This window comes from Pipra filicauda, unplaced genomic scaffold (genome assembly GCF_003945595.2).
Source record: "Pipra filicauda isolate LSUMZ 115617 unplaced genomic scaffold, ASM394559v2 scaffold182_size1470994_pilon, whole genome shotgun sequence".
In the NCBI taxonomy this organism is placed as follows: Eukaryota; Metazoa; Chordata; class Aves; order Passeriformes; family Pipridae; genus Pipra; species Pipra filicauda.
Genome location: NW_024104290.1, coordinates 692046 through 716340, shown reverse-complemented (window position 1 = coordinate 716340; position 24295 = coordinate 692046). Strand labels below are relative to the sequence as shown.

The 24295-nt window shown below is 43.8% G+C and overlaps 1 protein-coding gene across 3 annotated transcripts; it reads left to right on the top strand.

Moving 5' to 3' along the window:
• Positions 1–981: 981 nt before the first annotated feature.
• Positions 982–19321, top strand: JHY (junctional cadherin complex regulator). Of its 3 annotated transcripts, none has more exons than XM_039379992.1 (9): positions 982–1050; positions 2930–3314; positions 6431–6860; positions 11087–11179; positions 12795–13381; positions 14774–15029; positions 16955–17035; positions 17693–17818; positions 18917–19321. In XM_039379992.1, the coding sequence occupies exons 2-9, from the start codon at positions 2953–2955 to the stop codon at positions 19115–19117; spliced, it is 2136 nt and encodes a 711-aa protein (XP_039235926.1). In that variant the 5' UTR covers positions 982–1050; positions 2930–2952; the 3' UTR covers positions 19118–19321. The 3 variants fall into 3 exon arrangements, with proteins under 3 accessions (XP_039235926.1, XP_027576821.1, XP_039235927.1); XM_027721020.2 differs by lacking the exon at positions 982–1050 and adding an exon at positions 1103–1138; XM_039379993.1 differs by lacking the exon at positions 982–1050 and adding an exon at positions 2114–2380.
• Positions 19322–24295: the final 4974 nt, after the last annotated feature.

The window sequence follows — 24295 nt, the reverse complement described above, 5'->3', positions numbered from 1 at the left end:
CCCCCCTTTTTCCTCATGTCAAAGATCTCAGGTCTCATGATTTCAAGGAGCAGGAGCAGCAGCAGCTGCTTTCCATCCAAAAGCCAACTGGGACTGCTTTTATTAAACAGCAGGACAGGTAGATGGGACTGGTGCTCCTGAAAACCTGTCAGCAATGGACTGGTTCACCTGGAATCCTCAGAGGATTTCATTATCCCCTGCCAGAAATAGAGCTCATCAATCCCATCCCAGATCCCACCAGCAACTGGGGTCCTCTGAAGATATTCAGTCCATACAAAAATATTAATGTACTGCTCCAGTGATCACAGGACTGAGCAGGAAATCCAAGGTGCTGCAAACCTTGTATGATCTCATTCTGCCTCCAGACATGGACCTCCAGCTGGATTTAACCAAGCAGGGGGTTAAAAAAAGAAGGTTATTGCCCCTCTCTAGGATTTCTGCCTCAGTTCCTCACCTGTCCAAGGATAACATTTCTCACCTGTCCAAGGATAACATCCCTCCCTGCTGTGCACAACATCACCAGTTACAGTCTCCCACATCACCTAAGATCCCAGGGGTGTTATAGAGAAGATGGATGTCCTTTAAGGTCCCTTCCAAGCCAAACCGTTCTATGATTTTATGCTTCTATGAACGTGAAGGGGATGCAGGATGTTACACGTGGGACTCCCCTAAATCCAGGAGTGGAGTCACTTCCCTGCCAGCAGGCGAGGTGGGAGCTTCACCAGGACTTGACACCCGCAGAGCTCTGCCACAGCATCGCCTTCCCTGTCGCAGAAGGGTAAAACCGAACGCCTGAAATAAAGGACACGCACGGGACAACAGAAAGCGGCGGTTTTGTCGTTCGAATTCGTTATTTCTCGCTAGAAAAAAAAACGATGCAAAGCGGGTTTGAATGTCTAATGAGAGAAACATCCCTTTCGGTTCCGGGGGGAGTGGGGGGGGGATGGAAATAATCCCATTTTTCGGTGGAAAAGCGGCTCCTCCCGGGCGCTACCACAGCCCCGCCCGGGGGGGGGGGAGGACGAGCTCCCCCCGCTCCCCCCGCGCTTGGTACGTGCCGACCGCGTCCTCCGGGTTACCATGGCAACGGGGGGGAACGGCCGGGAATGGGACCGGGAATGAGCCGGGAACTGAGAGGGTGAGAGGGGATGGGAGCCGTGGGAGATGGGATGGGGACAGGGCACCGGGAGAGGGGAAGGGAAGGAACGGGACAAGGGACTGGGGACCGGGAGAGGGGACACGGGTGTGGGGACAGGGACAGGGAGAGGGGACTGGAATGAACGGGACAGGGACAGGGGACACGGGTGTGGGGACAGGGACAGGGAGAGGGGACTGGAATGAACGGGACAGGGACAGGGGACACGGGTGTGGGGACAGGGACAGGGAGAGGGGACCGGAATGAACGGGACAGGGACAGGGGACAGGAATGAACGGGACAGGGAGAAAGGACATGGAACTGGGGACGGGGACAAGGGAAGGGGAAGAACTGGGACAAGGAGAGGGGCTGAGGGGTTGGGGACAGGGGACGAAGAGAGGAGATCGGGGACAGAAGACGTGGGACAGGGGAGTGGGTGAAGGGACATGGGAAAAGGGATGGGGACAGGGGACATGGAAAAGGGGATGGGGGTGAAGGGACATGGGAAAAGGGATGGGGACAGGGGACATGGAAAAGGGGATGGGGGTGAAGGGACCACGGACAGGGGACTGGGAGACAGGGCTGGGAACAGGGGACTGGGGTGAGGGGAAATGGGGTGAGGAACTGGGAGAGGGGAAAGGGACAGGGGGCATGGGAGAGGGGATGGGGACATGGGACAGGAGACTGGGGTGAGGGAACACAGGAGAGGGAACTGGGAGAGGGGACCAGGACAAGGGACCAGTGTGAAGGGAGCAGGGAAATGGGATACGAGCAATGGACAGTAGATTGGGAAAGGGAACCAGGGTGAGGGGACAGAGGATGGGGACGTGGGACCAGGGAAATGGGACAGGGACAGTGGATGGGGGATTGGGAAAGGGAACCAGGGTGAGGGGACAGGGGATGGGAACATGGGACTGGGGACACTTTGGGGAACACACACCTGGCCTGGCTTTTCTTCAGGGACTGAGGTCCTGCTTTGGCCCCCAAGGGACCTGGGACAGGGGTTGCAGGCAGGGTCTCACCTCTCTCATGGACACTGTGGAGGGAGAGGCAATTCCCAGCGAGATTCCACCTTCCTTGCCCGCCCCGGGCTTTGCCCTCCAGGCTGTGGGTGACCAGTGATGGACCAATGGGCACAGGGGTCTGTCCAGGTGTCAGGGTTAGCACTGCTGGTCTCACCTGAAAAATTAGGAATTATTTATCACCCACGTGCTCAGTTGACACTCCCTGTGCACCTTTACCCACGTATGTGCTGTGACTAATGTACCTTTTATCATAAACCACCCTTTTCCCCCCCTCCCAGACACTTTCCCTTAAGGACTTCTGAACACTTCAATCAAATGTAAAGAAACTCTCATCCTAATTTAGAATGTTCCAGTTCTTTTCACTGTGTTGTTCCCTGTCACACTTCCTTGCTGGTTTTGCAAGTCATGTCAAGATGGTATCAAGTTGAATAAAGAGAACATCCAGAATTTATTTGAACTCTCAGAAGTTAACAGATAACATCTTGTTGCTTTGTCTCAGCTTCATTTTCCTTTTCAAAAGCTGGTTATGCATTATTTATGACCACCAGTAGTTTAAGGTAGATTTCGTAGCAGTTGCTGCATAGGGACCTTGATATTAACTGCTTAATGAAACATGAGTGTGACAGAGGAGGATAAAGAATTCTTGAACAATAAAAGCTCAAATTCTGAGCCTTAGCCAACAATAGTACCCACAACTGCAGCTTTTCATAAATATTATCATTATTATAAGGCCAACAACCTTTTTGTTTGCTCTGTTTTCCAAACACAGGGCTGGTGTAAATAAACCACGGCATGAAACCCTCAGCTCTGAAATACACTGCAGTGTTTTCTCCACACTCTCGCACCGTGAATAAAATCCACGTGCCTCCAAAAGTCCTCGTGCTGCCCGTTTTCCACCCTCCCAAATGGCAAAGGGTGTCTGTGAGGGAAGGGGGATCTGCCTCCAACCCCCAGGACTCCCAGGACTCGGACTCAGAGAGCCTTCCTGAGGAGGGGCAGGACCAGCTGGGGCTCCAGCAGAGGATCCTGGAGAATGAGGGGCTGCTGGGACTGGGCTCTGAGGAGCTGGACAGTGACAGCCTGGAAGAGGACAGCCTGGAGGAGGTGAGCTCAGAAGAAGAGACCAGTCCAAAGGGAACACAGAAGAATGGAAGGTAAGGCTTAGATTTCAGTAGGTGAGCAGAACAGTTCATAGAATCATAGAATCAGCTGGGTTGGAAGGGACCTCTGAGATCATCAAGTCCAACCCTTGATCCAACCCCGCTGTGGTTCCCAGCCCATGGCACTGATGCCACATCCAGTCTCACCTTAAACACCTCCAGGGACGGAGAATCCCCCACTTCCCTGGGCAGCCCATTCCAATGGCTGAGCACCCTCTCTGCAAAGAAATTCTTTCTAATCTCCAACCTAACCCTCCCCTGGCACAGCTGAAGACTCAGCCCTCTTGTCTTGCTGATGGTTGCCTGGGAAAAGAGACCAACCCCCCCCCGGCTCCCCCCTCCTGTCAGGGAGTTGCAGAGTGAGGAGGTCTCCCCTGAGCCTCCTCTTCTCCAGGCTGAACAGCCCCAGCTCCCTCAGCCTCTCCTCACAGCACTTGTGCTCCAGTCCCTTCCCCAGCCTAGTTGCTCTCCTCTGGACCTTGTATTCCTCAGAATATACAAATGGCATTTCAAGACCAGTTTATGCTGCCCAAGTGCTATTAAAGCACCTACAGACATAGCTTTAGAGGACCTACAGACATAGTCACACCCCCAGATGTACTATTTCATCTTACATTCATAATTACTATGCCCATTTCTCAGCATATAACATCAACTTTTACTATGTTGGCTGAAACATAAAATGACCTATGACCAGTCCAGGAGGGTAAGACGAAGAAGAAAACATCCCTCACAAATCTTTGGGCAAGTTAAATATGAGTCACAGTCGCCCAGCAACCAGGAGGGACATCCATTGTCCTGGGGGGCATCACCAGGGGTTGGACTTTATGATCTTTATGACCCCTTCCAACCCAAGATATTCCATAATTCTATGATTCTGCAGTCACTGCTTGCAGGGAGAACTTGGAGAGCAAGACAAGAGAGGAAGAAAACAAGACTCAGTACTGAGCCCTTCTCATTCCTTACAAAAAGTGCTGAACAAACCAGGCCACTTCTTTTAGAAAACTTACAGGCAAAAATTAATGCCTTGAATAAATGCAGTTTTGTCCTCATGGCTGTGTAAATCTAAAAATGTCCAGGGTTACTGTCAGCTTTAAACATCCTTTAGAAAGCGTTAACTTGGTACATAAAATGAAATTTAATTTGCTGCTGTACACATGAAAGGTTTAACCCTCTATGAATTGGGAATAATTCTCAAGTTTAGAGAGATTAAATTAAACCTGAAGTAATAATAATGTGCAGTTTCAATTTAATTGTCTACTTAAAATAAAATGACAAACAAATGAAGGCTAAATGATTAATAGCATGCTTTTATTCACCTCCTCAACAAGCAAAATGGCCAGTTATTGAATATTTTATTGTGAGTGCAAATGATGTTAATTGTACTAGAAACATGCTCTAATTTTTAGTAATTTTTTTGACTGAATACTGCACTGAATGTGAGGCTCTTCATTAAATGGAAATTTGATTTTATTTTGTTTGAACTTAGCCCAGTAAGTACTCCAACCCAGTCCATTAACCAGAGTAAATATCACAGCATATACATATAAAACCCCCTTCTACATCCATTACTAACCCTGGAATTTGAAGAGGAAGTGCTGCATCTGTTGTCTGCACACCCCACTTTTGTGGAGGAGCTGAGTCCATCTAACCTTCCTCTCCACTTGGGGCTGGGAGGGGGAGGAATAAAAGGTGCCCTTTTTGTCTGGGGGATGATTAGGGCTGAAGGGGCTCTTCACACTCATTTTATCCCCGTGCAGTGACCCGGGCTGGAGCCCGCAATTGAGCCCCTATTTCAGCACAATGGGGCCCTTTAGCATTATCCTCTGAATCACTGCAATTATATCACATATTTCTGTACTCATTCCCAAATGTGGTCGCCTGTTTCTGTTTACCTGCAGCGCTTGGCAACGGGAAATAATCCTATTTTCCCCCCGGGGTAAATCAAATCACCTCCTCTCCAGGACAGGGCACACCAGTGGTTACCTGAAATGAAAATGAAACGTTATTTTGGTGTTGTCAGGAGCCACTTTGCCAGGCAAAGGCATGTCACTCATTTAGAAACGTGAATAAATGGTTTATGGAAACGGTAATAGGATTAACTAGGCCACGCTTTGGAGAATCCAGCACATCAGGACATTTCTTTTAATAGAGGCTGAAGAGTCAACCAGGTTTCACTCTGAAAGACTCATCATGCCAGTGGCCAAGAAACCAGGGCTGTACTGCAGGTCCAGAGAAATAAAAACAGTCTTAAAAGCTTTTTCCTCCCACATTTCTTACTCCTGCTGCTTCCTCCACATCTCCTGGAAGCCACTTGTGTATTTGGCTCCTGCAGTTGGTTTTCCTCCCGTTGGATCAGATCATAAATCATAAATTGAACCAATTGTGGATTTTTTTTTAAAGCAGAGCATCTGTGTTTGCTTCATGACAAATGTAATTCAGAGCACTGATTTGGCCACTTGTTAAAAAAATAGGCAGACCCACAGCCCTTTCTTATTCGTGTTTTTCTATGCTTAGCTTTTAATGAAAAGTTATTTTAAGTCTTTCACAGAAAGAGATTTTTATTGCAATATCATGGTGTTTCATAGGAACGAGAAGAGAAAATAAAAATACAGGGCTGGAGGCTGTTCCTGCTTGGACAGTCTCAAAAGGACACTTGAGAGAGTGATTTTAGCAGGAATATCACTTTTATTTCACTCAGCAGAGTCTCTGAAGAAGGAGAAACACACACTGCCTTTTGTGGGCTACGTGATTTTTAAGGAAACAACAGAAGCAATATGAGATATCACTTCAACTTTTAGCTGATTCTACCACTGCTACTTGTGATTTCTATGCTGAATTTAGGATAATGATTGTATTCAACTGTGATCTGGATGTTAGACCAATTTATCATTCACTGGTAATGCAAATTAGGAATGAAGAGAAGGTCCTGCCAAAATTTTCTCCTAAAAAATGTTGGATAACACTGTTCTGATTCCAATCCCAATTCCTCTATGCACTAAGTCAATTGGCCATATTTGCAGGACGTTTGTTGGCTCCTATTGCAAAATGAAATAATAAAAAATTTGTACAATTTGTGCAGAATAATTGTGTGTTTGTTTTTTAAATAGGAAAAGCCAGTCTGTGGACAAATATTCCAGCCTAAAGTACAATCCTAACTGGAAGAACACAAGAAAGGCAGGAAAAGCATCTCAAGTTGGAGGAAGCAGTGTGGACTTTTCACAAGAGTCATTTTACCTCCATTCCAGTGGCTCCTCAGAAGAAAAGAGTCAAGAGGAGGCAAACCCAGAAAATTCATTCTTAGAATTCGGTTCAGAATTTTTAAGCTTTCCTGAACCAAATGTCCTGGTCAGCAATGAACCCCTTGGGCTCCAAACCAAAAAGAAGGAATCTGGAGATGGTTTTCAGTCCAAAGATCGACCACAGAGAGCAAAGAAAAACTTTGTGAAAAAAAATAAGCAGACTTTAGGATTGCCCTCAGAGAGGATAAATTCCTATTTGGAGTTACACAAGAAAAAACAACAAGGTCTTCAAGAGCAGGTGGGTAATTTTTACATATTTTTACAAATTGAGGACTGTCTAGTGTTAAAACTCAATGCATGGTGAGGTTTGCAGAGGAGATAAGGAGATTTGCAACCTGTCATGCAACTGATAAATTAAGATTTCCAGGGAGAATCTTGTTCCCTATGGAAGAATTGCCAAGTCCAGTAACAACCCCAGCAATGGCCACGTTACAAGCCCAGTAAAGCCACGTGTGTTCTTGGCCATGAAGGTGTCCCAGAGGTGATCTCACACTAGTTTTTAATCTTGATGCTAAAGAAATACTGGTTCTACACTGCCCCTTCTCAGTGGTTCTTTCTTTGCTGCCTCTGATTTTTCCTGCTTGGCCAGCATGAATTTGATGATGATGATCTCTGCTAATAGCAAATTCCAAGTCTTGTTCAGTGCAGAAAATACCAATTGATGGGATCACAGTGTGGCCTGGGTTGGAAGGGACCTTAAAGCTCATCCAGTTCCACCCCCCAGTTTACACCTTCCACTAGCCCAGGTTGCTCCAAGCCCTGTCCAACCTGGCTTTGGACACTTCCAGGGATGGGGCAGCCACAGCTTCTCTGGGAATTCCATCCCAGCCCTTCACCACCATCACAGGGAAGATTCCTTCCCTATCCCATCTAACCCTGCCCTCTGGCAGTGGGAAGCCATTCCCTGTGTCCTGTCCCTCCATCCCTTGTCCCCAGTCCCTCTCCAGCTCTCCTGGAGAGCCTTTAGGCACTGCAAGGGGCTCTCAGCTCTTCCAGAGCCTTCTCTTCCCCAGGTGAACCCCCCCAGCTCTCCCAGCCTGGCTCCAGAGCAGAGGGATCCAGCCCTTTGAGCATCTCCATGGTCTCCTGTGGATTTGCTTGGCCTCAAGCCTGCCAAGATCCCAGTCCAGATTTCCTCTTGGCCACCAGCAGCTCTAGAATCACGTGCAGCACTCGGGTTTGAAGGGCCTGGTTTTCCTGGGACTGTGAAATCTCAGCCAACTTGTGTGAAGGATGAAGTGGAAACGTAATTACAGCTCCTAATGAACCATTACACAGGAGTTTGTTGCTTTTACTTGCTACTTACTGTGCCTAATGGGAAGGTGGGAGTCACTGGGTCGCTCCAGGAGTTGTGGGACAGAAAATTCTAAGCTTGGAAAACCACTGGGACTTTGTGCTTGGAGTGAAACTTCTGCTTCCCAGGGCTAATGAGCAGTTGACACAACATTAGAGGGCGTGTGGTGACTCCATTCCTCTGGCAGGAACAGTGGACAGGCTTTCTTCTAGCAGGGCTATTAAGAGCACTTGTTTTCTTCCAGTTATAATTTGGCTGATGGCAAAAATAATTAGTGCAGATTGCTGCTAATTAAAGCTGTGTTGATATGATTATGTTTGCTGTGCGGGGAGTTCTGAAAATCTTTCATATCTGAGTCCTGGAGCCAGGGATCAGGACTCCATTGTGTTGGCACTATTCAAAGATATGTAATAGGAAAAGAGGGTTAACATCAGGGCTGTGATATAAGATTTCCTTGCTGAAGGGGCCATGGGGACAGCAGAGCTGTGACAAGTGCAGGAAAGGGTGTTTCTTCCACCAAAAACTTGATACAGCCACAACAGCAGAGGGGGTGGACTCCCCATCCCTGGAAGTGTCCAAGGCCAGGCTGGACAGGGCTTGGAGCAACCTGGTCTGGTGGAAAGTGTCCCTGATCAAGGTAGGGGGGCTGAACTAGATGATCTTTGAGGTCCCTTCCAAGCCAGTTCTGGAATTCTGGGATTCTAGGAACAGCATCACCACCCATGTATTTGCTGCACAGGAGGAAGCACTTACCCCTCATGTCCTTAATTCATTGCTCCATCTTGTTGGAAGGGGTGAAAGAAGTCCTGAAGGAAGGATCTTGTTGGCCCATGAGAAAACTTTGGTCACCTCACCTGGAAAACTTTACCACAAAGTGCAAAAACACCAAGGATGTGAAGAAGCAAACAAGCCACAGCCTCTGCTGAGGCAACCAAACTGTTGTTTCCTAAACTGGATTAATCTGAGCTTTGCAGGGGGTTGAAGCTGGTTTTATTGATAGGATATTTTTATTGATATGCCACTGGTGCTGTGGTAATGAATGTGGTAATGTTTACACTGAAGACAGTACTTTGGAGTTAAAATACTGGAGTTAAAATACTGGAGTTAAAATACTGGAGTTAAAATACTGGAGTTAAAATACTGGAGTTAAAATACTGGAGTTAAAATACTGGAGTTAAAATACTGGAGTTAAAATACTGGAGTTAAAATACTGGAGTTAAAATACTGGAGTTAAAATACTGGAGTTAAAATACTGGAGTTAAAATATTTGCAGCCTCCTTCTTGCAAGATTTACATCTGTTCTCTCTGTGCATGCGGGCTGCATGTACCAAAACACACCATAAACCTGTGCTGATCTGTATATTTACTAATTTATACAGCATTTTATAAAGCATCAAGTTCTTTGCAGCGTTGCCTGATTCTTAAAGAACCCGATGATGAGTTTCTTTGAGAGAGAGAGAGAGAGAAGGAGAGAGAGAGTAGTGGCCCAATCTAGCTCAGCTGTGCTCAATCTGAGTTGCTTTCCTACCTACAAGCCCCTTACTTCAAAGCCAGGAACATAATGTACAATTTTTTAATGGCTCTAGACCAAGGCACTCAGACTCTGTGTGCACTGTGCCTTACCTCCGTGTAAACACCTAATCAAGATTGCCTGTGCTTCAACAATAGCAGCCAAATGCAATTCGAGAACCACAAGCCTTTGAAGTCCTCACTGCAAAGGCTGGTTTTCTAGTCTGGGATAATGACATGCCATGATTGCTGTCTTTGTTGTATCTTTTCAGTAGAGAAGCAATTACGGGCCTCAATTTAACAGAATAGGCATTACACAGCTTATGATTCTCAAAATGCAATTTCATTTGATCATTTTCTCAATTTGATTGGTATTAATAGAATGGTTCACAAAAAAAAAAAAAAAAAAAAAAAAAAAAAAAAAAAAAAAAAAAAAAAAAAAAAAAAGAGGAAGAAAAAAAAAAATGCTGGCAGAGGTTGTGTCCTGTTCCTCTTTCAAAGAGATAATGTAGAAGTATGTTTTACCTGCCCAGGAAACCATCAGTGCAGTGAGTCAGTTGGTTCCACCAAAAACATCCTGCTGCCTGCAGAGCTGTGTCTTTCCACAGTTCAGGAAACCTGTGTGCAAAGTTTTAATTTGCTTTATAATTTCTGCATTTCCATTTGGAGCAATAAACCCCACTTACCTTTGCTTCGTGGTCCTGATCTCTCACCCCCAGAGAGGCTCAGCTTCCCAGAAGGGTTCTTCCACACTTTCTTCCCACTGATTTCACCATTCTGATTTGGAATTCCTGGTCCTCTTGGTCACGGGTGTATTCTCAGTGCAAGTCCTGTGTGGGTCACTCCTCAGTGGGGTGACACTGCCCCCCTCATCGAGGTCACTTGGCAGGATAGTTTGGGACAGCACAAATATAAGTCGAAAAAATTCTAAAATATAATTGTTTTCCTGCAGTTTTATAGATTAAGGGGGGGGAGGGAAAATGATGCTTTCAAGGAAAATGTTCATTATTGCTGCATTTACAAGGGCATCACCGGGCAAAAAATCATTCAGATCAGATTTGCAGCTCCCACATTTGCAGGTCCCACATTTGCAGGTCCCATCCTGCTCCCCCAGCTGTGGCCACGTGAAGGTTTTCTTGTCTGTGAGCTTGTTTTGCCAGGTTACATGTGTTGGATGCTTTATTCCTGCATCTCCCCCTGCCCTTTCCTCCCAGTATTACTGTGGTTTGCCATCTCTTTCTGCAGGACTTGCTCAGGCCCTGGCAGAGGGGGGGGGGTGTGTCATCCATCAGTGTCTGATTGCTTGGCCAGGGATGGTTTCTGGTTGTTTTTCTGTCATTAGGTGCATCCACTCCTAGAAATGGAGCAGCCCAGACACTGGAGGCTCACAAGGAGGTTTCTGTGCTGCAAACTTCCCGCAATTTTCTTTTCCTCTCTTCCCCTTGAAAGTAGAAGGAGCACTCCCTAATACCACACCACTGTTAACTGGATTTTTGCTTCCTTTTCTCTTCTAACCATTTGTTTTCTTGTTGCCTATTATATAATGCCTAACTTCAGCATTTTAGTTTTAATAGGGGGTGAATTATTGCTCATTCTTTCCCCTAGACTTTTAAAGCCTTTCGTTTCTTTGGGCTGTTGCCATAAACATTCTCAATTTTCAGGTTACAGATCCTAAAACAGTTGATGAGGAGGAACCACCACCCCAGACTGTGAAAAAGAAGCCTGAAGACAACCTGAAAGGACAGCAGCTCAAGGTTCCTCTTGGCTAGAATTTAATAACTGAAATATATGTGTAAAATCATTGAAGTTTGGGTATTTAAAGCTGTCATCTTGTTACTTTTAAAGTACTGGTGACTGACAATAAATCCCTGAATATTTATCAATAGGTAATCACCAAAATTTAGTGCATGTGCTTTATGGAGTGAATATTTTTAAAGCAAAAGGGATCCCAAATGCCAACGAATTCTGAGCTTAAAGAATCTTGCCTATTTATGGCATTATTTCGTTGGTTTATGACATTATTTAGTTGATAATAATGCAAAATCACAATGGTACATGGTCATGCTTGATGGCTTATGAGGATTCTGAGCTAGAACTCAGTCACTGCTGCCTTATTTGTCCCCTAAAATCCCTGTGAAAATCAAAAGTCACCATAAACCAGAAAATGCTACAAGTAGAAGTAGTTGGACTCACCTCCTCTGTACACATAAATCTGTTTTCTGCTGGCTTTAAACCAACGCACTGTGAGTCTTTGGAGCGCTGAAGAGACCAGGTTCTGATCACTGATGACAAAACAGGAGCTTCAGAACCAGCCAACTGCGATTATTTCTGGCAAACCTGGTTATTCTCAACTATTTGAGGTAATCCAGGCACTGCTTAAATTCCCGGCTGTTCACGCTGGAGGCTGCACCTCTGCAAAGCACAAACAGGATTTTTAGGCTGCTGTTCATCTGGACAGCTTTGCTTTATATACCTGGAATTTCAGGGTGTTTAAATGGGAAAACTTTGGCCTGCTCCCAGTTTGGCAGCAGTGGCACAATGTGGATTGTTAAAGGTTGAGCTAACAAATCACCCCGTGGGCTGCAGGAGGCAGGACTGCCCAGTGCTAAAGCTTTCACCAAAACCCCCTGGTCTCTATGTGGATTTAATTCCTGCCATTAAGCAGTTATTCTGAGTGCATATGCCATGTGCTGATTGCAAGTGTTGCTGACAAAAGAACCCTGGAGAGACGGGAGGATGAAATGGAGGATTTTAGCCCCGACAAAGATTAAATGGACTGAGAATGGATTTGTGTGTCCCCGTGTCTTCCCTCCAAGTGGGCAACACCTGACGCTGTAATTGGAAAGGGATAAATCTTAAATAAACTCCAGATTTAGAGCAGGGCAGTTCAGCTCACAACAGCAGCCCTGGTGTGGTTAAACTCTGAAATTGTTCCTTATCATCTGGGTTATGTTTTGTGGGGTACAGGCAGGGAGGAGGTTTAGAAATAAAATCATTCATATGATTGACATCAGTCTGTTCCTGCTGTGGATCAGTCTAATAGTGTGGACAAAGCCACCTTTCCCTGAAATTTGGGACAGTTTGGTTTGTACAAAGCCACCTTTCCCTGAAATTTGGGACAGTTTGCTTTGTACAAAACCATCTTTCCCTGAAATTTGGGACAGTTTGCTTCGTACAAAGCCACCTTTCCCTGAAATTTTGGACAGTTTACTGTCATTAGGGAACAAAATCCAAGAGTTGCTTCGATTTTTGAATGATTTTCTCCAGGTTGACAGTCCCCAGGGTTGGGAACAGGTAGTCCTGTGCATTTAAGAGCTCCTGTTGAACACCTAAACTGAAGCTCACCCCACTTTTGGTGACTTGTTTCAGGATCAGCACAATAAGTTCTCCCAGAGAGAGAAAACAAAACCCACCGGGAATCTCGATGGCAAGGATTTTCCAAGGAATGGCAGCCAACAACCACCAGGAAGAGCAGCAGAACCAAAGCCTTGGCACCACAATTCCCGGCAAACACCAGGATTTCAGGCTGCTCCCAGTGCAGAGGAGCAGGACAAGGGCACTGCCCTGCAGGAATGTCTGCATCCCAATCCTGCTGCTGGCCCTGATGCTGATCCGGCAGCAAAATCCAACACTGGCTTCAATAATTCCCCAAATTCGAGACATTTTGTTAACCAAGGCTTTCCCACACCTACCTGGCCTGTTCATCCCACATCCCAGCACTGCAGCCCAGCAGACACCAGCAAGGAGAACAAGAAATATCTGCAGGATTCTCCACGTGGAATTCCACATTCACCCCACCACATCCCTGGGCAGCATTTTGCAAGTACCAGTGGCCAAGCAAATCCGAAACAGAGGAACATTTCAAACATTTCATCTGCTTTTAATGCCAGTTTTCAAGAATTGAAGGACCAAATCCCGCTTCAGGACTGCAAGAAACACATTCATGAGGATAAAAGGTACCAGAACTATGATATCAGTAGTTTATGGTAAGGATATAAGTGTTGAGAGAGTATTATTACAGCACTGTGATGCCCAAAATATATAGAAATGGACAATAAAATGCTTTAAACCCAAAGTAAAAAGTTATTCTGCTATAAGGCTGCCACTATAGATTATTATTAACTTAAGATTCGTTGTAGCTATTGATTTTGAAATATGGCACAATTGGCAAAGGACACTTCCAGGCACAGAACTTCCCACAGCTGGAAGTTTCTAGAAGGAAAAGTTTAAAATATAGATAGGAAAGAGAATTTGTGCATAAAGCAAACCTGGCCTTCCAGGTGGATATCCAGAGTCAGTCCAGTGCCAGTTCTGGCTCCCTACCTGTGGGAAAGAGCAGGAAAATCCTCAGTTATGTGGGATTTATTTCAGTGCTCAGTGGGCCTGACCCAAAGCCATTTAAAAGCAGCTTTCCTTGGCTTTAGGTAACTTTGCATCAGGCTGAAAATCTCCCCATCTATAGTTTTTTCCATTTATTTTAAGCAGTTTCCATACACTGTGCAAGCAAAGTCAGTCATTGTGAGATACCCATTTTTCCATCTTCATGCTCCCAGTATGTTCCACGTGCAGGTTGCTTGTTGAGCTACCTGCTGTATGTAAAAAAAATACATAATAAAATATAAATAGATATCATAATATAAATATATAAAATAGAAATATCATATATAAAATATAAATATAAATATATTATATAAAATATAATATATAAAATATAATATATAAATATAATGTATAAAATATGAATATATAATAATATAAAAATATAAAATCTACTATATAAAATATAACATATAAATATAATATATAAAATATGAATATATATAATCATATAAATATATAAAATATATAATATAAAAATATATAAACAATATAATATATAAATATAATATATAAAATATAAATTTATAATAATATATAGAAATAAAATAATAATGTTCTATATACATAATCATACATAACAAAACATATATTTATAAAACTGTGAGAAATATTTATTTATAGAAAAATAAATTTATATAGTAATATATATTATATAATATTATATTATAGACTATATAAATATATTATAGATTATATAAATCATATGGATTATATATAGATAATCTAGATATAATATAGATATATATAGATTATATATCTATATATAGATATATATAGATATATATAATTATATATAGATACATATAGATATATAGATGATATATAGATATATATCTAGATATATATAGATTATATATCTAGATATAATATAGATATCTATATATATATAAATATCTAGATTATATATATTATAGATTATATAAATATATATCTCACTTTTTAAGGCCTTCCCAATGTTTTGTTCCCAGCTCAGCACCAGCTCCTTGTGCCACCTCTGGCTTTTCCCAGCTGCTGGAGCAGCAGCTCCCGGGAATCCCTGGCTTGGCAGGAGCTCCCTTTGCTCACAGGTGGCTGCTCAGCCTCCTCCCCCCTGCACTCCCACGGGTCCCCAGTGGTTCCCAGGGAGATCCCGAGGCAGGGAACCCACTGGCGAGAAGCAGGAGCAACTCAGAGGGCCATCTCACCCAAATGAAAAAGCAAACCCAGCCTAAAGGCAGCAAGAAGGTAAGAAAACAGCTGTGGATTGGATGGTTTAACGTTTCTATTCCCCCTCTAATTTTTTTTTTCTTAGTAATCCAAAGTTCTTTAGGGAAAAAAAGTGGGTGCACAGAGGAGGTGAGTCCCACTTTTTCTACCTGTAACAGTTTCTGGTTTATGGTAACTCCTTGAGTTCTACCTCAGAATCCTCATGAACCAAACACTTCCCTGTTACAGAGAGCACCCACACCAGCTTGCCCAGAGCATTAAAAAAAATCAAGGGACAAAGGTAAGAAACAGCCACTAAAATCATTCAGTGCAAAGAACAAGGTGATCCCCCAGCTCTGCCCGTGTCACCTGGAGTCCTGATGACCTTCAAGGACACAGAGGGCACCGTCTGTCCCTGAAGTTCTCAGGGCTAATGTGATTTAGGAGCTGTTTGGATGTGCCAGCAGGCAGCCTGGCCTCACATCTGAGCACACCATTATCCTGCTCAGGCTCATTTGCTGGCCAGCCCAAATCTCCTGCTTTCCAAGGGATTCCCAGGGAACAGCACCAAACTCGGAGGATTTGCAAAGCTGACGGCATAAACACAATTCCAAGCCTCCTGATGATCCCATTTGGGTCTTTTTGTCTCTTTTTGTCTCCTCTGTGTGTCCAGTTTCACAGTGGAACCAGTTAACACGGATGCAGTGGAACAGCATAAAGGGATCCCTGTGTGTCCATGACAAATTAAACGTTTAAGAAGTTTGCTCCGAGTCTCGGGGCAGACAAACTTAAGCTGGAATAATTATTGCTGTGTTTCATCTGTGTCTTGCTGCTTGGATGCCTCTAAGAAGAATTAGCAGGATTATGATAGTAACTGAAGGGCAGATTTCCTTCCCTTTCTGTTCCCCTGAGCTCAAACCATTGCTTATATCCTGTATTTTCAGTGGTTTTCTCACGCTTCATATGTGAGGAATGCCCAGAGAATAAGAGTGTTTGTGTCTCACAAGAAAATCCAGCTTTTCCTAATAAACAAATGCAATTCTACTCATCATTTGAAGTGAGAAAACCCTGATTTTGCTGTAGACAGCTAAAGGATTAACCACTCACAGCAGCTAAAATTAAAAGTTAGTAATTTATATCATAGGGGTAGCTGACACAGAGAAACCTCAGACAGAAAATTCAGTGCATTGAATTAGTTTCTCTGCAGTTGAGTTTTCAATAAATGCATATTTTACTTGCATATAGAAATGTCTTGGTGCTTCTGCTTTACTCCATGATTAAAATTACTGCGGAGCTGATCATGAGGAGGAGTTTTTAAAACATAGTTCACTTCTAAAAATTAATCTGGTACTCTCAAAAGAGCACTTTTCATCAAAGTTTATATTTAAAAAGCACTTTGTACTAAAGAATCTTTTTATTAGAATATTCTGGAAGCATTGGGATCTTTTTATAAAGAAGGATTGAAGTGGCATCACCCATCACTCTTCTCTTCCCATGCACTTGTGAAGCTTTTGCTGTGCTCAAGGCATGGATTTTTCAACTGCCTGGGGATAATTTTCCATTGCAGTTTTGAGAACAAAGAAAGGTTACTATTGCTATCAACATTTGCCTCATTTTTTTACCACCAAAATCAGGTACTTTTATCTGCTTCTCTTACAACACCTCCTTTGGAGTCTCTTATAGCAGTCAAAGGGGTCACTTGAAGCTGTTTAAAAATAAAGCTCACAAGAGGTCAGTTTTGACTGAGAAATTACTGCTTTGTGGTTCGGATAATTGGCAATTTCCCACCCAGATTCAAAGGAAATACAGTGTCCTTTGCCTTGTGCAATTAGCTCAGTCTTGTTGGTCACTCACTTAAAATGAGACGTGCCAGGGGTAAGGCTGAGACCCCGTTTGAGCCCCACTCCTGCTTTAATTATGAACCCAGAGGAAGGAAAAATCTCTCACTGCTGTTTGTTTTTCAGCCATGTGGCCCAAAAGTCTGCATAAACCTCAATGTGAAGCTCGGGGGCCTTGGACCTGACTATGAGGCAATCAAAGAGAAAGTGAGTAAATCCCTCTTACCTGCCCTGCTTTTCAGCTGTGCAAAGTGATTTTATAGGCAGAGAAATCACTGCTGGGAAGCAGCTTGTGGCTGTTTGGTGCTTCCTGTCCTTGGCTCTGGGTCTGCCTTGAGATCCTGAAGGGAAATTCAGATAGAAGGGAAGATAACTGGGTAATTTTAACCCTCTGATTTTGTAGTTCTAGAAGCAGGGAGTAGCTCACAGAACTCCTCAGTAAATTATCCACCCATGTGACTCGAGCTGCACTGTCATTCCCAGTGCTGAAGGTCTGCCCAGCCTTCCCAGTGGAAGTAAAACAAGTTGTGTGTGAACAGAAGCAAACAGCTGGATGCACATTTATACTCTGCTGAAATGGAGGCAGATTGTTCAGAACACTCAGATGTCACCTTTCTGCTGAGCTCTATCCTCAGCCCGAGGAAAAGCTCTTAAAAATGAAAAGCAACTAAAAAAAAAAAAAGCTGTGCCATTTATCAGGGTTTCCTGTTGTGTTCTGCTGAGGGGGGATCAATGGCCTGGCCAGGTTAAACAGCAGCAGAGGTGTAAATGGAAGGCTTGGCGGAAAAAGTGGTTCACTGATGGATCCACTGAGACATTCAATGACAAACCCTTTTTTCCCCCCCTTTTTTTTTTTTTTTCCAGAAGCAGAAGTTAAAGCTGCAAAAGGAATATTCAAGGCAGATTAAGGAATACAATATGAAAAATATTACTTTGGTTCAGAAGTTACCTGCAAAACCTCAGGTCACATCTTCAGTGTCGAGACAGAAGGTAAGAACAGATTCCCTTTAAAATACACCCAGGGAGAGATTCTGGGCTTTGCACAGAGGAAAGGGAATAAATTTAACTCAGAGTAGGCTAAAATAGTTTCTCCACTTTGATTTTCCTTCTAACAGCTCCATGAATCACAGATTTCCTCTTGTTAATTATTATCCACCTGCCCCTCAGGCTCCCTCCCAAACGTGCCCATCAGTCCCATAGCTACAGTAATTACTCTGATTTTTCAAGCCCACACAACCGTCACTTCAACCTTCACTGGCCTCCAAAAACAGCCCAAATGAGCAATGAGGGACTCCCTGGCATTGCATCCACACACACAGACCAAGGGAGCACCTTTTCCTCATTGCAGGAATTAACAAATCTCTGGAAATAACATCTTTTGAGCCACCAGTTCTGCAGGAACTCACCTGCCTGGGGATGTGTTTCTCCAAGGGGACAAAGGGGGACCTGCAGGGCTTCAGGAACAAGGCTGGGGGGTTGGATTTCAGTTGAATTCCTCAGTTACTTGCAGTTATTTCCAAACTTCACATGAACCACAAAGTGACAAAACTGAGTTCTCTAGGTGCCAGAAGGGCTTTGGGTTCCTTCAAAAGGCTTCCCACACACTCTTGGACCACGAACATGCAGCTTCCACTTGGGGCATAACAGGTGTTTTCCCAGTTCATGCAGCAAACACAGACACCAAAACACATCCCAGGTTAAACCAGGGCTCTCTCAGATCCAGGATTTCTGCAATCCTGTTCCCATTCCCTCTGCAAGACAGCCTTCAGCTTCCAGACATCATTCCTTACTACTGGACACTGGAAAAAAACGTTTATAACCTTAATAGACTCGTGTTGCTCTTTCCTTTTTAACACTAAAACACTCTTTCAGTGTCTGAGGTGGCTTCCAGTAGTGCCAGAAAGCAAAACTCCTTGGGGTGGGTTACTTGGCAGTCACCACTGAACCACCTGCTGTTGAATTCTGTCAGAAACAACATCAGGAATTAGGGGAAATATTAATTGGACTCAGCATAAACCCACCTAAGTGCTCTTGGAAACATTGGTCAGGTTTTCTCCCCATCAGTTACCCCAGTTTTCCTGGTTTTAGGCACTGGAATATGCCAAGAGGATTCCAAGGCCAAAGACTTTCATGACAAGACCATCAGACAAAGAGGTGAAAGAGGAAGTTCTGTCCCAGACTTCAGAGGGAAGCAGCTTCCCCAAAATCCCATCCCTGGAAACCCTGCGGAGCAGACACGAGAAGGAGAAGGAGGTTGTGGCTGCTTTCAAAGCCCTTCACATCCTATAAGGGATACATTTGAAAATATTTGGGATGTCTTCAAATCAAAAATGCCCAAACTATTTAATTATGAGCTCTGACCATCACATATTGATTTACCAGCCCACTGAAATACAAAGTGGCTCAAGTTTAATCACTGATAAATTTTGGACTCGGTTCTACCATACCTTTTTTTTTAAATAAAATAAATCTTTGCATGTGTAGCATTTTAAATATGGTCTTCTCTGTTACGTTTCTTTAAAATAACTGACCTAGCAGTTGCATCTTTCAGACTAATCAGCTGTTGGCTTGTCACAGCTGGATCATTTTTGGACATGTCAAACACATGGACACATCTACAAGACATTAAAAATGAACTTCTGTTTCACAGGATGATCTTAACACCATCAATATTTCTCTTTTTGAAGTGTAGAGGAGATTTTGGCAAACTGTCCAGAAACAAAGCCAAAAATAAGCCATTGCTGGTAAGGGGAATAAAAACAAAAATATGCACCAAACCCAGCAGTTGGTAATGATACAATACTAATTATTCAAATATTACTCTGTTATTTACTAGGGAATAGTTGTCACATTAAGACCAAAATTTTGAAGCTTCATCTGGGACAAGAAAACTCCAACCAAGTCCTGGCTGAGCAGGCAGACAATCTGTTATTAGCCAGAAGCAGTTGGAAAATGTATTGGGTGACTGAGGATAATTGAGAGCTACATGTTGGAGAGGAAACAGCTTTTAACAGATTAAGTCCATAAAAATAACAACAAACAGATGGGTTTCTTATGGTGGTTCCATTCCTTTAACTTGGTAAATTATGAATTAAGTCAGCACGTGAAATGTGATTGGAACTCACAGCAAGGGAATTTGGACTAAAATCTCCAAGAAAACAGGCTGGTTCCAAGGAAAATAAATAACCAACCCCCTTGGGATTGTGTGCAATTGCTTTGTCCGATTTGTTAGGTCTCTTTTTGTCTCCTACTGAGTTGGGCTGGGCAGCTGGAAGTTTGGGACACACGTAACATTTGGGGAGAGCTTGGTGGGAGAAGCACCTTGGAGCATGGGGAGGATGCTGTGCAAGGATCACCCTCCCAAACGGGTGAGGCTGCAGGGGGGATGTTTGGCACGTCTGGGAATATTTCCACTTCCATCCTCTGCCTCAGCCTCCCTTCTCCTCACCCTCAGGCACTGCCTGTGCCCTCTCTCCCTGTGGAAGGTGGTAAAATCCACCCACCCCGGCTGGAAAAATGATCCCATGCTCTGCCAGCCGCTGCTTTCCTACTTTTCATTTTGAAGCCAAATGGTAGCACTTGGAAGCATTTCTGCTCAGGGAACCTCAACTTGTTGTTTCTGCTTAAAAGTGATAATCCCCCCTTAATACAAACCTCAAGTGCCTATTTTAATGAAACCTTCAGATGAATATCAAAGAGCTATTTACTCGTATCTAATATTTTAATTAGATTATATTCTCAATTTAACCCATTAAACCCCCTTTGATGATCTCCATGTTTAGTGTTTAGCCCCAGATGCTGGAGGTAATGAATATTGGACCTTTGATTTAATGAGAACTTCTGCCTTTCCAGCCTGACTCCCTTTGTATCCCCCTTTTTTTTTATTTTCCCAGCTATAGAATCCAGTTAATTGAAGAAGTCTCTTATCACCACACATTAAGGAACCTAAATTAGCATCCCTTTTCTGATTAGAAAATGCGAGCAGACATTTTCTCTTTGATCTGAGGATTGAGTTGAAGTAGGCAACAGCCCCCTGAAAATGAGCTGATGGCCTTATTATTTGGCTGCCATGCAGATGCACCCATGTGGTACAAAATGCTTAATGTCTTAATTGATCACCTTCCTCCCTATCTGGCATCCCACTACCTTTTAAAGCTCCCATAAATTAGGGGGAATCTCTCTGGGTTTGGGGCTTTTTGAAGGAAACAATGAGCTTCCTACTAAACTAAAAGCCCTGGATGTGAAGCTGCTCCCGGGGGAGGGGGAGGTTTCTTTATAAACACTGATCAGCTCACAAAAATTCAGAAAAGTCTCTTCGTTGGGGTGTTGTTTGGGGGGGTTTTCTTCCCAAAAATTTGCAGCATAGGGTGGAAAGAAAATCTTTTTGATCTCCCCCAATACCAGCAGACCTTTTTTCCTGCACCCAGCAGGTCTGGTGGCACAAAGAGGGACCACACAAGTGAAAGATGAGCATCCATCTGCTGGAAAGCAAAAGCCAAACCTTCGTGTCTTTCACATCAGGAAGACAAGGAATTTCAATGGGAAACAGGCCTTGAATGTGGCATTAAATGTTGAAGGAGGGGTTGAGCTGGAGCAGAACCTGAACTAGCCTAGACTGACTTTATTTTAGTTATTTTAATTAGAGTAAGGGCAGTGACTTAGGGATCAATTTGAAAGAAAGAAGTAAAACATTTTTTGATAATGTAGGTAATGAACTGTCCTTTTGATTTTGATTCGAATTGCTGGGAAAAGTGTTTCGCTCAGATAACAAAGGCACTTCAGTTATCCATGCAGAAATATATGTAAATTTGTATATAAAAAATGTCTGCTGGTCCCATGGTCCAACATGGGGCAGAGAGGCATTTGTGTGCATCATCCCACGGAAATTCCCAATATTTACTTGGCAGGCCCTTTGTAGGGCCATAATTTCTTAATATTTTGGCTTCTGGGAGCGTTGCAGCCCAGAGAACCTTCAGGGGTCAAAGACCTGGGGTCACTTCTATTTAGGAACAACGTTGCTGCAGCAACATCAGCACCTCACCAAAGGTGTGGACAGGCTGCTGACCCCCCCCAAAAAAGGTGGGTTTATCAGTTAAAAACATCAAATAAGGCAGAACCTCAAAGCCACGTTCCATCATCACGTCTCTAAAGACAAAAGGTAAACCAGCAAGGCTGTGTCCAACTCCTGCAGTCATTAAATACTTGAACAAGCTCTGATGTTCAGCAGCCCACAAGCCAAGCATTTGATTGTTATCAACTCCTAGTAGGGTAAATTCTACAATAAATTACAGTGGCACAAAGAATATGCCCCTTTTTTTAATTATATTTTATTATTTAGCTTGTTTATTTTATTATGCTTATTTTCGCTTTTTATTTTATCATTTTGCTGGGCTTATTTTATCATTTTGCCCAAACCCGAGTGCTTTCTGCGTGAGGAAAAGCAGGAATGTGAAGAAAGGAGTGACTCTGACCTCCCAAAAACATCCTTTACACCCACCTGCCTTGCTACAACTGCATTAATCCTGCGAGGAGCTGCACCCACCCCTGGCAGTGGACCTGGAAGGGTCTCATCTAAGCTTATAATTCCTTAGAAATAAGATAATTCCAAGACAGAAATCAGCCACTTTTTAAGCCCTGTAAGACCATCCAAGCAGGAGTTTGCAGTTAATTAAGGTGGGGCTGTTTGTTATTGTGACCAGAAGTGAGGAAGAGCAAAGTCAAAGCTGTCCCTACACGTGTTTAACAGCAAGGTTTTGCAAATTATTCACTTTATAACTGCCCACACAACCTGCATATCTGATCTGCTTTTATGTAGCTCTGGCCACTGAATGAAAAAATTCGCTTTCCAGATCCAAAAAAAGTTAAAAATGTTTAGGGCAGCGAACGGGAAAGTGTTTAACATCCAAACAGCAAAGGTTCATGGAAGGATTTTAGGCTGCTGTTTGATTTTCTATAAGGAAAACCACAAGAAACCATTAACCGCTTAGGTGTTAAATAAATAACAGGAAACAATTTCATTTAAAAAAAAAACTCACTGAAGAATTTCAATGAAAATCAATCTTCAATGGATTTCTTGAAAAATAGGAAATCCACCAATTATTTCCTGCAAGCCACTTCCACTCCAGCATTTCCCAAATGAAGATATTAAATATCCTTTTAAAAAGAGAGAGAGAAAGAGGCAGCTCTAAACAATCTCTCCCCTGCTCCTCAAGCTTTTGGGGAGAGCACGGGCTGTTGTCATGGAATGAGCAAGGACCCAGGAATAAAAAATTAATTAAGAGAAAAATCGCTGAAATGAACAAATAAAACACCTCCCCAGCCCTTCCTTCTTCCCAGGGCCATCTCCACCCTCCAAACACGCAAGAAGCTCTTCCCAAAATCTTGCTCTCCCTGTCTAGAAGCTGCATCTTCCCAACATCAACCTGGCAGGAATCGCTTCCCAGCTGGGAAGGAGCTGGCTGGGGCCAGAGGGAATGTCTCAGGCAGTGACTAATTCCTTCAACTCTCTCAATCTCAGGGTTTTCCGCTGCAAACTTCCCGGGATAAGCAGCCTGTTCCCAAATCCTCCCGTTGCCTGCAAGGCTCAGTGCTCACCGCTGGGATGGGGACATCCCCGGGGTTGTCCCATTCTGCCCTCGTTTGCCAGAAATCAGTGACTTTTGTTCTAAATAATATGATTGTAGCTTTAAACACCGTCCCAAAAGTGCCTAAAAGCACAGAGAGGTGGAGATGGGCGGGTGATTGTGGGGGTTTTATTTTATTGATCAGCATAAAAACTTCGGGAAGAGAGTTCCTGTAGTGGCAGGGGAGAAACGGCAGAGACTTGAATGTTATTTGGGTCACATTCTGACCCTTCCTGGCACATCGCAGACCCCCAGAGCAGAGCCGGGCCAGCCCTGAGCTGTGTGCATTCCACAGGCTGCTCCCAGCCCTGGGAACACGGTCAGGAAAACACGATCGTGAAAATATCACGGCAGAGCTTCTCTTCTCTATCATTTTTAGCAGTTCCCGGCCAAGCACACGCTCGGGGGAGGCTGACAATGAGCACAGAGCAAAGCAAACAAAATCCTTGACGGGCAGACGTGGAAAAGCAGCGTCAAACTGAAAGGATTTTGAGGCAGTTTCCATCGCATCCCTGCACGTGTTGGGAGAAGGGAAGAGCCACGGAGCTGGGAGAAGCATTTCCAGCCAGAGGTGGGAAGTGACCTGCTGGACCTGCCCTTGGCTCCCTGAGCTGCTTCAAACACAGCAAGGCTGCAGGAGGATTGGTTGATTTACCTTCTGAATCATGATTTTTAGGGTGGCGTTTTGTTGGCGAAAATTATTGCCCTGAAAGTATTCACTAACACCACATTAAAAGCTTTTTCTGGATAGCTGGGATTTTTTTTCCTCCCCACAACGTGTAACTTTTATTATTTTACATGTAAAAAAAACCATAAAGAAAAACCCACAAAAAGGAAGCAAACG

Coding starts and splice junctions, on each gene's coding strand:
- JHY (XM_039379992.1), top strand. CDS start 2,953: ATGAAACCCTCAGCTCTGAAATACACTGCAGTGTTTTCTCCACACTCT. Junction 6,861..11,086: donor AACAAGGTCTTCAAGAGCAG/GTGGGTAATTTT, acceptor CTCAATTTTCAG/GTTACAGATCCTAAAACAGT. Junction 17,036..17,692: donor ATGAGGCAATCAAAGAGAAA/GTGAGTAAATCC, acceptor TTTTTTTTCCAG/AAGCAGAAGTTAAAGCTGCA.